General features: G+C 41.0%; 1 protein-coding gene across 1 annotated transcript; it reads left to right on the forward strand.

Annotated features, from left to right (window-relative positions):
• The first annotated feature begins 76 nt into the window (after positions 1–76).
• Positions 77–11,524, forward strand: cfap57 (cilia and flagella associated protein 57). The gene is made up of 21 exons (XM_011475625.3): positions 77–362; positions 1,354–1,667; positions 1,737–1,996; positions 2,069–2,243; positions 2,322–2,474; positions 3,569–3,708; positions 3,813–3,978; positions 4,054–4,167; positions 4,243–4,455; positions 4,980–5,153; positions 5,226–5,387; positions 6,639–6,794; positions 7,391–7,484; positions 7,569–7,759; positions 7,835–8,008; positions 8,139–8,297; positions 8,792–8,935; positions 9,687–9,803; positions 10,003–10,137; positions 10,277–10,441; positions 11,114–11,524. Exons 1-21 carry the CDS (start codon positions 206–208, stop codon positions 11,357–11,359), a joined length of 3,609 nt encoding a protein of 1,202 aa, XP_011473927.1. The 5' UTR covers positions 77–205; the 3' UTR covers positions 11,360–11,524.
• The last annotated feature ends 701 nt before the right edge of the window (positions 11,525–12,225 follow it).

Genomic DNA, 12,225 nt, shown 5'->3' on the forward strand with positions numbered 1-12,225 from the left:
ATTTTTAAATATTAAAATACATTAAAATGTTTTTTTATGTTATCCGCGCCCACAGGAGGCGTGCCTAACTTTGCAGTTTTTGGTTGCCTTGGTAACAAGACTCTCTTCGCGCACGTTCAGGATCAGTGGTGTTTTGGTTTCTTGCCCTTTTCTTTTCCGCTCGTTTTCAGACTCGTTTTCAAAGCAAATACCACAGCCGCTGAACATGTCCTCCATTTCGGCCCAGGCTCACTTCATTTTGGGGCTGCGGACAGGTGTGAGCAACAACCTGAACTTCATCGACGAGCACACGCTCGTGTACGCCACCGGAAGTAGCTGCGTGTGTCTGAACACCGTCCAGAGATTCCAGCGCTTCTTTCCCGGTATGGCTTTAAAAAACTTCACCGCATTTAAGAGAAATAAATATGTCTGAACATTTTATTTGTTTAGTATCTGTGACAAATCAATCAATCATCAAAATTCAACGATAATAAAATTTTATTTTAAATACAGAATTTAAAAAGTCGTAATTTTTTATAATGGAAAGTCGTTCCCTCTTTTGGTATTTTTTGAAACAGTTTAAAAGCTATAAATAACATTTCTTTATTAAAAAAAAAGCCTGACGTTTTTCTTGTAAAATTTCTGAATCATTGATTAACAATTGTATTCTTAAATTGTTGACCTTTTTAACAATTGTATAAGTTTATTCTCATAAAATATTGACTTTTCTCTCATAATTTTACAACTATATTGTAATATATTTTGCCCATAGTTCTCTGTCATAAATATCAATCTAAATTTTAAACTTTAACAATTTTACCTGACCATAACTGTAAATGGGATTTCTAATCCAAATTCAAAGGCGATATCTAAATAATGATTAAAAAAATAAAACAAACATAAATGAAATGTAAAATTGGAATGAAAATGTTAAATTTAAAGATTAATTCCAAATGTAGGCTAAATGTTAGTGTTCTAAATATTTGCTTTGATTGAGTACCATTTGTTTATTTGCTTCCCTGGTCGTACACCGTGCCTGGTTTAATGGGGAACATTTTGTTTATCCTCCTGTTTTTTTGTAAAAATCTCTTCAACTATGACACTGAGTCAGAAAAATACCAATTTTAAGTGGTTCCAAGTGGTCTCTTGGAAAAGTTCTTCATAACATCCAGTTTCTGTATTTTCCCTCCATGCTGTCTTGATCTTAGCTTTTATCCTTCTTCTTCATAGTGAATGCTGCTTTTTAAGCTGTTTAACTTGTATCCTAGGGTCACTCTTGCTCTAGTGTACGCCGGCCGATTGGTCTCTGTGAGCATCCCAGTAAGAATAGAATGGATTTATGTCTCCCTTCCTCTTGACCTTTCATCTCCACAGGTTCTGAGAAGAGTCGGAGTGTGCGAGCTCTAGCCGTCAGTGCCAGCCACCGCTTCCTGGCCGTGTCAGAGTGCGGGGAGAGCGCCTGCATTACAGTGTTTGACCTGCAGCACGAGCAGGGGAGGAAGAAGAAGGTTTTGAGTGCCGGGGACATCCACGCTCAGGAGTTTGTGTGCATAGCTTTCTCCCATGATTCCAAGTACCTGATTGGGCAAACAGGGGCCCCGGAGTGGATGCTGGTCTTCTGGCTCTGGGAGAAAAACAAAGTTCTGGCATCTGTGAAGACCACAACGTCCAGTAATCCTGTTAATCAGGTGGGTTCTTATTCAGCCCCTTCTGTGTCCACATGCGAGAGTTCTTAATACGCTGTTGCATCTCCTCAGGTGAGCTTCAGCCCACACAACAGCACACAGCTGTGTGTGAGTGGCAGTGGCGTCTTTAAGCTCCTTCGACTCTCAGAGGGGGTCTTAAAGCAGACCAGCACAGCAAGAGTGGAGAACTTCAACTTCCTGTGCCATGCATGGGTGCCAGAAGACCGGCTGATTGCTGGGACAGACACCGGCAGGCTGCTGGTGTCCGAGAGTGGGGACATCCGCAAGGAGATCAGGATGATGTCCAAAGAGGGGCAGAGCCAAGCTGACCGGTGACTCAGAGCTTCAGAGTTTAGTCCAGCGCTGACCCGAGTTTTTCCTGATTTCATGTCTTTGTTGCTCAGGCAGGTGAAAGTGATGAGGCTCAAGGAAGCTGAAGTAGTTGAAAGCCTTTCTGCGTGTCCCATCACGGCTGTCTTCTCCTACTCCAAGGGCTTTGTGTGCAGCACAGGTCCTGGCACAGCCTGCTTGTTTGAGAAGATGGAGCAGGATAGTTACAGGAGAAGCAGGGAGATTCAAGTAAACACACTGCCTTTAAATGACAGCATCCGCTTCACTGGATGTTCTCCGTTCATGCAGGCTACCTGTTTTTGCCAGATCCCCCCAGATCCACAAGGTGATCAGCTGACTCTAGCAGATGGCCAGGAGATTCAGAGCATGTGCATGAGCCCAGCAGAGGAGACCCTGGCCATCAGCACCACTCGAGGACAGCTGTTCAGCGTTAATGTTTCTTCTGCAGACATGAACAAGGTGCTGCTGTGACAGGGATTCATTGCTTCACTTTTCCTTAAAAAAACTGCTTCGAAGCTCGTCTCTGTTGACATCCCAACCAGACTTGAACCACTGATTTATGGGAGATAATGTAAGCAAACAGATTCAAAGGACTGTGGCTCACTGAGAAGCCTCATAGGGGGTGAAGAGCTGAATCAGGTTATTGTGAATCAAGTGTGAAGCAGGGACACAAGTAAACATGTAAGGTGACGTTCAGAACAGCCAGACGGAAAATATTTTTTAATGCACACAACTGCCTTTACGGGTAGATGTGGGCCATTTGCGGGAGAAAAATGTACAGGGCACACAAGTGACCTGCACAAGATGTTAAGACCGTAAACTGCTCAGTGAACCTGTAGAGCAAAAATGTTCATTGATATTTTTTTACAACACTCATGGGTAAGTAAGGGTGAAGTAGGGAGTCGCAGGTGTTTTGTACATATTTTCAACTCCTGCCAAACCCTGTGCACTCTGCAAGGGACCCGTTTGTGCTGTTCAGGTGATAAGTCCATTTTGCACCCCTTGTGCACAGCCTGACCGTTAGAAATTAGAAAATCAGAGAGTAGTTGGTGTAGTTTGTGTTTTGGCGTCTTACAGGCATTCTACGGGCACATATACACCTTACCGATGACTGGAGTGCAACCTTAGGGCACCGTGCGACAGCATCACCCATATGTCATTAGTGTTTGTAATTTACATTATTAGTACAAATACTTCACAATAGACTTACCACACGCACGACAATCGTATGTTCCATTCTCATGAGCTCCCAGGTGGTCGCATAAGCTCCAAGGGAACTGCAGGACAAGCATGTGGACCCTTTAAAATACATCCACTCCTGTCTACCACCCTCTGCAGGCCTGGAAAACCCCAAAACCCACAGCCAGTCAGATCATGTCAGAGATACAGGAGATCTGGAAGAGAATATGTCTGACCTCAGGTCTAACACTGTCAGAGCCACAGCTGTGGGTGTTGCCAAGATGCCCGGCTATCTGTCAGGGGTCACCATTGTGAAAACTGATCTGCAGCTAATCCCTGAAAATCCCTTTATGCAAACGTGTGTTTGTCTTTAGGAGCAGAAGCTGCACTTTGACTTTGTCTGCCAGCCCTTCCATTCCAGCCCCATCACCGGTTTGTCCATCTGCTTCCGGAAGCCCCTGGTGGCCACGTGCTCTCTAGACCGCTCAGTCCACATCTGGAACTACGAGACAAAGTAAAAGTTTCAGCTGTATCACAAGTTTCTTCTTGTGATACATTTATTAACTTTGCTATCAAGTCCAAGACTTCATACTGATAGAATTCCCCTCTTTTCTACAGAGAGTTAGATCTGTACAAGCAGTTCCAGGAGGAGGCTCACAGCGTTGCATTGCACCCCACTGGCTTCTTCGTCCTGGTGGGCTTTTCAGACAAACTCCGGCTAATGAACCTGCTTGTTGACGACATCCGTGTCTTTCAGGAGTTCACAGTTCGCAGCTGCAGAGAGGTGTGTGCTGTGTGTTCTGCACATGCATGCTGCAGATTGCTGAAACACTGTGCATCTTCTGGTCCATGTGTGCAGTGTGCTTTCAGCCACGGCGGTCACATGTTTGCAGCGGTCAGTGGGAACATGATCCATGTCTACTCCTTTATCTCCTGTGAAAATGTTTTAAATTTAAAAGGCCACAGTGGGAAGGTGAGCAGAGGCGTTCTCAGAGCTGATTGTTTTTCGACATGCAGCAGCTTGAATGTGTTTAATCATGTCTGTCAGGTGCGCAGCATCGAGTGGAGTGTGGACGACAGCCGCCTGGTGTCCTGTGGGATGGACGGAGCAGTGTATGAGTGGAACACTCAGACTGGGAAGCGGGAGTCAGAGAGTGTCCTGGAATCCTGCAGCTTCACAGGCGTGGCCTTCTCCTTGGACTACAAAAGTGCCTTGGCTGTGGGCTCTGACCTGACCTTGAAGGAGGTTCAGGATGGTCAGGTCAGTGGGCTCAGCACACTCAAATGGTCATGTCGGAACATAAGATTCTTAAAGGATTTTTTCATGTTAGTTGAGATCTGACGGTTACAAGACTTTTAAGATGTTCCTATTTATTGGCATTGTTGTCTTCTCCAATTCAAACCTCTGCATGACTAGAAAAGCATCTGAAGATCTGAGGGCTGTAAGACGTAGGATTTTTAGATGATGGCTTAGCAGTTTGTAAAAAAACTGCTCTTGTTTGCAGCATTTAAAGTTTTCTTTAATAAGACAAAATGATTGAATGCTGAAATTGCTGGTATCTTTATCTGCTTTTTAGGCTCATGACTATGTGTAAGTCTTGACACCAATTGATGCAAATATACATCAAACCACTTCTGATCCAAATTTATCTTAAATTAGCATCTTGATGAAAGCAAAAACATAGTTTTTTTGTTTTTTTTTCATCGTTGGAAATAAATTTAAGCGTCAAGGAGTTTCGATGATTAAAAGTTTTGTTGCAGGAGCCTTTTCTGCTTGGTCTGCAGGTTCTGAGGGTGGTTCCAGCTGATCAAGATGCTCACACTGCTATTGCAGTGTCTCACTCTGGCAGAGTCGTCTTCACTGGGACCTCCAGTGGAGCCATCAGAGCCATCAAGTACCCGCTACCCAGCCAGAGGGACTGGTTCCAGCAGCGGGCTCATTCTGGTGCCATCACCAAGGTGAGTGGAAACGCTGAGCCCGATGAAGCCTCAGTCAGAACAGCCGTCTCATTTGTCCATGACTTTACTCAGATGGTGATTACGTATGACGACCAGTTCCTGCTGAGCGTGGCCGAGGACAACTGTCTGCTGGTCTCCAAGATTATTGATAAAGACGGTCGCGGTCTGAAAAGCAACAGGCAGGTTGTTCACGCTGAGGAGATCCTGGTCACCAAGTTAGAGTTAGAGGAGAAGGTATTATGAGAAACACCCACAAAATGTGAAAAACAAAAAAACATTTTTTTTTATCATTTGAATTGTGATGCTAGTCATTTTGAAAGTCCTATAAAGAATCCATTATACTTGGGTTCTCCTTAAGTTACAAGGAATCAAACTGCATTCATTTGAACCGAGCTGATCTTTAGTTTATTTCACAAACATGATGATGAGGGTTTGTACATATCACTGCAATTTTTCTCTGTAATTTTTTTGTTATATTTAAAACAAAAATTCACACATGATCCCCATTAACATTGTGAATAAGTATAGATGAACATAACAAAGAGTCTGTATCGGACTGGCGACCTGTCTAGGCAGGGTGTACCTCGCTTTTGACCAGAAATAGCCGGTATAGGCTCCAGCAACCCCTGACCCCACAAGGGGTTTAAGCAGGTTTGGAATATGGATCTTCGGTACAATCGGTACAGAAGATGCATTTGCTTGGATGCAGACAAAACAACAACACTCTTGTGTCACAATCCCTTCACAGCCTTTCAGTTTTTTAAGAGTTAATATAAACTTTTAATTTTAGATTATAAGGTACCTGGTGTTTTTTCTGAACTTTTACATTGAACAGACCAAGCGGACTTTTCCTATAGCCGGTCCAAAGGGTTAGAATCCTCTGCCTACCAAGTTGTACTTGATCACAGATCTGTCTGTTTTTAATCAAAACTTCCGACTCATAAGTCTAAAATGATGTTTAACAGAATTGTTACATTCCTTGTTCTAATTTATTTTATGTTTTCTTTGTTGTTCTGTCATCAGACTATTTAAAGATATACTGTGTATATATTTTAGAGGTTTTTAAGCCATTAAGTCTCTAGAAAGCACTTTGGTTCAATCAACAGTTTTCATAAGGCGCTGTTTACTTCTGCAGCAAAGACGTGTAAACTTTTGTTCTAAACTAAAATATCTCACCATTTTTGAGTTTAAGTGATTGATTTATTTGTGGTTTTCAATTACCGAAACGAAGCCCATCGAGACGACTGTTGTTGTGAATTTGGGCTATAAAAATAAAATTGAATTGAATTGAATTGAATAGAATTGGTTTCCATCAAAGTGCCCCATAAGTCCCTCCGTTGTGAAAGGAGGTTGAAGCATCTGCAAAAATGTTTCTCATTCATGATGTTGGAAAAATCGACAAACTATATTTAATAGAACAGTTCATAGTTTATTATAACCATCAGCACCTACTTCCTCTATGATGTCCTTCATCATCTGTTTCAGAACCAGAGCATGATGGCGCTGAAGATGCGTCTGGAGGAGCTTCAGATGGAGCACGAGTACCGACTCCGCCTGAAGGACGTGAACTACAACGAAAAGATCAAGGAACTTTCTGAAAAGTTTCAACAAGAAATCAAGTCTCTGAAAACAACACAGCAGGTTTTTCTCCATCGCCCATGTAGACTTACTCAATGAACAGTCCAGTGTTACTGCAGCAACAGCACAGATTCTCCTATAGAAGATGTTCTGTGGGCATCAGAGTTCTACTTAGTGGCTGTGTTCTAATTGTGCATTAACAGCATACCACAAACACTTAGGGTGAGACCCATAAAAGAGACTGTACAGAACTCTTACTTGAAACACACAATGCCACCTTCTGGACTCGCTCCATCAAGGCAGCCCTCAAGGCTTCAGTCTGATGGTGACGGCTCAACTTTAAATAAATAGACGTATTGTGTACTGACTGCACAGATATCAAGCTTTGATTAAAACTAAACTAAATGATAGCTTGTTAATCAAGATCTTAATAAGGACCCTTCCCCTCTCGGGAGGATATTATTTGCTCTATAAAGATTTGGATTCAGACATAAAAAGGTTTTCATGAATTTAAGTGAATTTTCAAGGAATCGTGCTTTGTTCATATGATAAGGGATGTAACATTTCTTCAACTTATCAACTGTTTTTCCTCAGGAGTAACTTCTAGATCATGTTTGTGTCATATTCTGAGGGGTAAATTGCCTCTTCTGCAATCACAGGTCATGACTGTGGAGGTAGAGACATGTAAGCGTGAGAGTGAGAAGAATTCTGCAGAACTCGCCAAGAAACATGTAAAACAGCTGAAGGATTTAGGTGAGAAAACACACAACTGGGTTATTTATTTTGAAAAGACGTCATATAGCAGTGGAGTTCTTTTTCATTTTCAATCTTTCATAGAGCGAAGCTTCAACCAGAAGCTGATTTTGGAGCATGAGAAGTTCCAGGATCTTCAGGAAAAACTTAAGAAAACGGAGGAGGACCATAAAAAACAGCTGAGGTCTGCAGAGCAGAGCAAAGTCCAGGCTCTTGAGGAGGCCACACACATGTATGAGGCAAAGCTGCAGGAGAAGACACAGCTTCTTGCTCAGGTCAGACAGAAGAGTGGACGTTTGCATCCAACAGAAAAAAAAAACATTCATGTTCTTTTTTGTTCTTTCTTTTAGTCTCAGCAAGAGGCTCAGTTGAAGATCAGTGTTCTCAATGAGGTCATAAAGCAGATGGAGGAGGATGAGGAGTTAAAGCTTAATGCTGTCCAAATCAAATATGAGAAGAAGCTTCAGTCTGAGAAAGAGATCAACTTAAACCTGAAAGGGAAAACTGACGACGTGAAACATGAGGTAACGTTTCTGAAGATCTCATGTTCTGAATTTAAGCATCCTGAATTTGGAAGTTTGGATCCATCCTTACATTTTCTGTACTCACACCTCAAGTCCTGTCTGATCATTTCTCCTCTGGTTGTTATATCAGATTAGATGTCTGCAGGCACAGGTCAGGGATCAGTCTGCTGACACGCACAAGCTGCAGCAGGAGCGGCAGAGCCTGCGGGACTTGATCACGGCACTGGAGGGTGACATACAGGAGCTGAACATGCAGATTTTTGGACACAAACAGACAATTGAGAACAAGGTAAACCATATGGAATGAGAAGCTTTCCAACTTCCGTGTAACTTAAACATTTACAATTAGAATATTTCACTGAGCTTAGATGTAAAGGCATCAGTAGCTGTGTGTGATAAAAGTCCCCCCTCCCGCTCCAGGAAGATCAACCAAGGCCGTTCACTGAGGAATCTAAAGCACAACCTTTTAAACTATATTCTGAATGCTCATTTCTAAATGAAAAGACAAAAACTCTTGAACTTTCAGTAAATCTGTCACAGACACTAAATATTTCTTCCTGGGTCACAGTCCTGCTGTACTGCTCATGTTCTTTTAGATCAACAGACACCAGACCTTCATCATCCAGGAACAAATAATTAAGATCCTTTAACCTTGTGAAACACGAAGACACTGTTGCATGTGAGCATGCATTGCACCAGGAAGTGAAACATTTTCGAGTATGCATAAGAACAGCGTAGTTTCACCTCGAGAACTTTGAGTTACAAATGATTGTGTTTGTGCAGGACATCACAATCTCCGACCTGAAGGGAAAGATCCAACAACTGGAGAAATTGAAGTTCATCTATGAGTTCCAGTTAAACGAGTTTAGAAAGCAAACCGAGACACAGAAAGAGGAGATCAAGGAGCAGAGGGAGATGATCACGACGGTGAGTTTGAGCAGCAGTGAGGAAGCCACCAGTCTGTCTTCCTCCAAAATGAAATGACAGATGAGCTGAGGGTCAGATTTTACACAAAATACCATGGTTAATTTAATCATGGTTGTGTGTTTTGATTGGCAGTTGAATAGGTGGATCTAACAGACCTTTAAACTTAATTTTAAAACCTTGGACCTGATTGTAGATGAAACAAATAGTTTATTGTCAAGACTGGGTGATGGAAAGTTAGAATCTAGTTAAACTTTAGACCTTCATTTTTTGTGTGTGCCTTAAGGGCAACATAAAGAAATGTGGATAAGAAGAACAAACTCAAGGGCAGGAGGATCTGAGTCTGATCTTTATCAAAGTTCATCCTCTTTCCAATGTCTACTACGTTCCAAAACCAACTTCATGAGGAGCAGCTTGTGATCTTTACGTTTGTGGTTCCTCTCCATGGACTTTGTCTGCTTGAGGGAATCTTGTTTTCTTCAGTTGATCTTTGGGCTTTTACTCCACGATCCAAAGCATGGACCTCCATTATTGATTGTAGTAACAACACGATACCTGCAGAAGTAAACACGTTATTGAGTGTGCAGAAACTTTCATTTACTTCTTTTGTCCACTCAAATTGACTGTGGACAGAGAAGGAAATGTTGATAAAACCGTGGAGATGGAGGAGTGGAGGTGTGTAACTGAGATGTATAATTATGAAAACACAGATGTTATAGACAAACAATAATGAGTTAATTCTCCTGGTCAATAGCTGAAGGATGACCTGCAGCAGATGGATAAGAGCAGCAGTCAGCTGAAGCTCTCCAACTCTGACCTGAGGCTCAAACTAAAGGCCAAAGACAAAGAGATTTTCAAGAATCTGCAGAAAGTGAGCGAAGTTTACACGTGTGTTTTGGTTTTTACCGCAAATCTTGTGTAATTTCTGATTATAAACATCCATCTACGTAGAAGAAGAAAAACGTCTTGAATCCAATGAATAAATAAAACAAGGTGAATGGACTGAGATTTGACTCACACTGAAACTTGACCTACTTGACCCTTTTTTCGACATTATTACTTGTGTTTAGGTGAAGAATTTAGAGCTGCGTCTGACGCGGATCCGCTCAGACCTCCACACCTGCGTTGGCTACATCCAGGAGCCCAGAAAACTGAAAGAGAGCATAAAGATCCTGTACGCGCACCACGTCCCAGAGCCTGGAAGTGTGAGTGTTCTTCAACAAGAGTTGACTAAGAGCTGCTTTTACAACTGGAAACAGTCTATGCTCCCAAGACAGAGTTCTCTTTATCTCTTTATTAAAGGTGTATATCACACACACACACACACACACATGTTTGTTCAAGGTGGAGAGGGACAGCGAGGATGTTGAGGAGGAGGAGGATGAAGATGATGTTCAGATGACACTCACCGTCCAGCGAGATCAGTTGGAAAAGACCGTCGACAGCCTGAAGATGAAGCTGGACAACTCTGATGCAGAACACAACAAAGTCTATGAGAGGATGAAGAAGGTGAAGGACACATGATGATGCACGGCCTCAGAGAGCGATACACTAACATCTCTGATGTAGAAACATAACAAGGGCTTTTCAGCAATGCTCCAAAAAAACTATTTGAAATAATGCATCCACAGCAGGTCGGCTTTTTTACTGTGTTTCATGTGAAGCTTCAGTAATGCTGCTGGAAACCATCATGGAGGTTATTTAAGCCCAAAACCTCTGATAGATCCTTGGTATCAAATCAACCTTTTTATTATATAGCACTTTTCATACCTGGTAGCATAGTGTTGTACACCAGAAGAAATAATATACAAGTATATTACGGTAAATAAAAATAATAGAACCCCCCCATCTTTAACCAATGGAGTTAACATTGGATATCAAGCTGAGCACGGAAACAGGTGATCGGTGTGAACGCTAATAGATGTAAAGTAAGCGAAGTTTGTAAAAAAAATTCGTAAAGTAAGTGAGTAAAATAAGTAAGTAAACTAAGTAATAAAATAAAAACAAAGTTAAAGAGATGGTTCTTAAGCTTTCTCTAAAAAAATATCTACACTGTTTGCAAGAACCCAAGGTTTGAGTTCCTAAAATAAATAACAGGCAAGTTTTACATGCAGTTATATAAGAACTGCATGAAAAGTTTGTTAAACGTTTCTCAGTTCTCATCGAGTCTAATCTCTGCAGGAAAAGGCTGCCATGATAACTGAAAACAACCAGCTGCGAAAGGAGCTGCTTTTGATAAGGACTCAAGTCAAGGACTACAGAAATGAACTGGCCTGGTTAAAGTGGTCCAAGAACTCAAGACCTCAAGAACACGGCCGAACAGAAGCAGACATGCAGAAGTCGACCAAGCGTTCCCAGCAGTCAGGATCCACGACTGCAGTTCTTCCCAAACTGGATTTGCAGAGAAGTCAGCTCACACTCAAATGAAGCTGAAGGTTGTAAATATTTGGGAACTAATTTATTAGGATATGTTTAATGTTGCAGTGCATCTTGTTGTTCAAATTTGACTCAACTTTGTCTCATGTTTTTGTAATGTTATAAGTTGCAATTAAAAAATATATACATATTTATGAATAAATAGATATTTCTTTTGTTTGTCTTTAGTTTTTGTTTGTTTTGGAATAAACTAATTCTAATTCCTCATCAGAAACTATACAAAGGTGTAAACGGCAAAAAAACAAAATGTTTCTCCTACCTAAACCCAACACCCTTTTACTATCACATGAAACTTTTACTACAAGCCCTTAAAAAGCAGGCAGGTAGCTTATGCCTGTACAAAAATAAGAATGGCAGGACCTGAAAAAAGAAAAAAAATTAATCTGAGGATTCAGCACAGAGTTGTACTCAAATCTGCAGTACTCTATGCAACCACGTGGGCATTAGACAGCGCATACTTATTAAAGGCTGAGAATTAATGACATACTCTCCAGAACACCCCTTTAGATCCTTAAATATCGCTATTTTTTCACATTAGAAATAAGATCTATTGTCCTCTGTCTCCAGTAAAAGAAAACAGTCAACAAGACAGCATAGTTGAATTGATTAGAAAATAAGTGTTTATTCAAATTAGTTAGACTTTGAGAAAAATACCATCTAGAAGAAATAAATCTAAAAGAAAACAGATTTTTTCAAGTTACATGTCAAGCTAATAAAAAGTGTGAATTAAAAATATTGAAAAGGGCCTTAAATTTGTTTGTAAAATTAATACAAAATAAAAAAGAGGGAAATAAAATTGAAATAGAATATTTAATTGAAACTTGTTTTACTTTTGCTTTTTTTTTTTTTTATAAAAA

Source organism: Oryzias latipes, chromosome 5, assembly GCF_002234675.1.
Source record: "Oryzias latipes chromosome 5, ASM223467v1".
In the NCBI taxonomy this organism is placed as follows: Eukaryota; Metazoa; Chordata; class Actinopteri; order Beloniformes; family Adrianichthyidae; genus Oryzias; species Oryzias latipes.

Bases quoted from the DNA above. Each gene is read 5' to 3' on its own strand.
- cfap57 (XM_011475625.3), top strand. From the start codon at position 206: ATGTCCTCCATTTCGGCCCAGGCTCACTTCATTTTGGGGCTGCGGACA. The intron at 3,709-3,812 runs GTAAAAGTTTCA...TCTTTTCTACAG, and splicing joins ATCTGGAACTACGAGACAAA to AGAGTTAGATCTGTACAAGC. The intron at 3,979-4,053 runs GTGTGTGCTGTG...CCATGTGTGCAG, and splicing joins CAGTTCGCAGCTGCAGAGAG to TGTGCTTTCAGCCACGGCGG.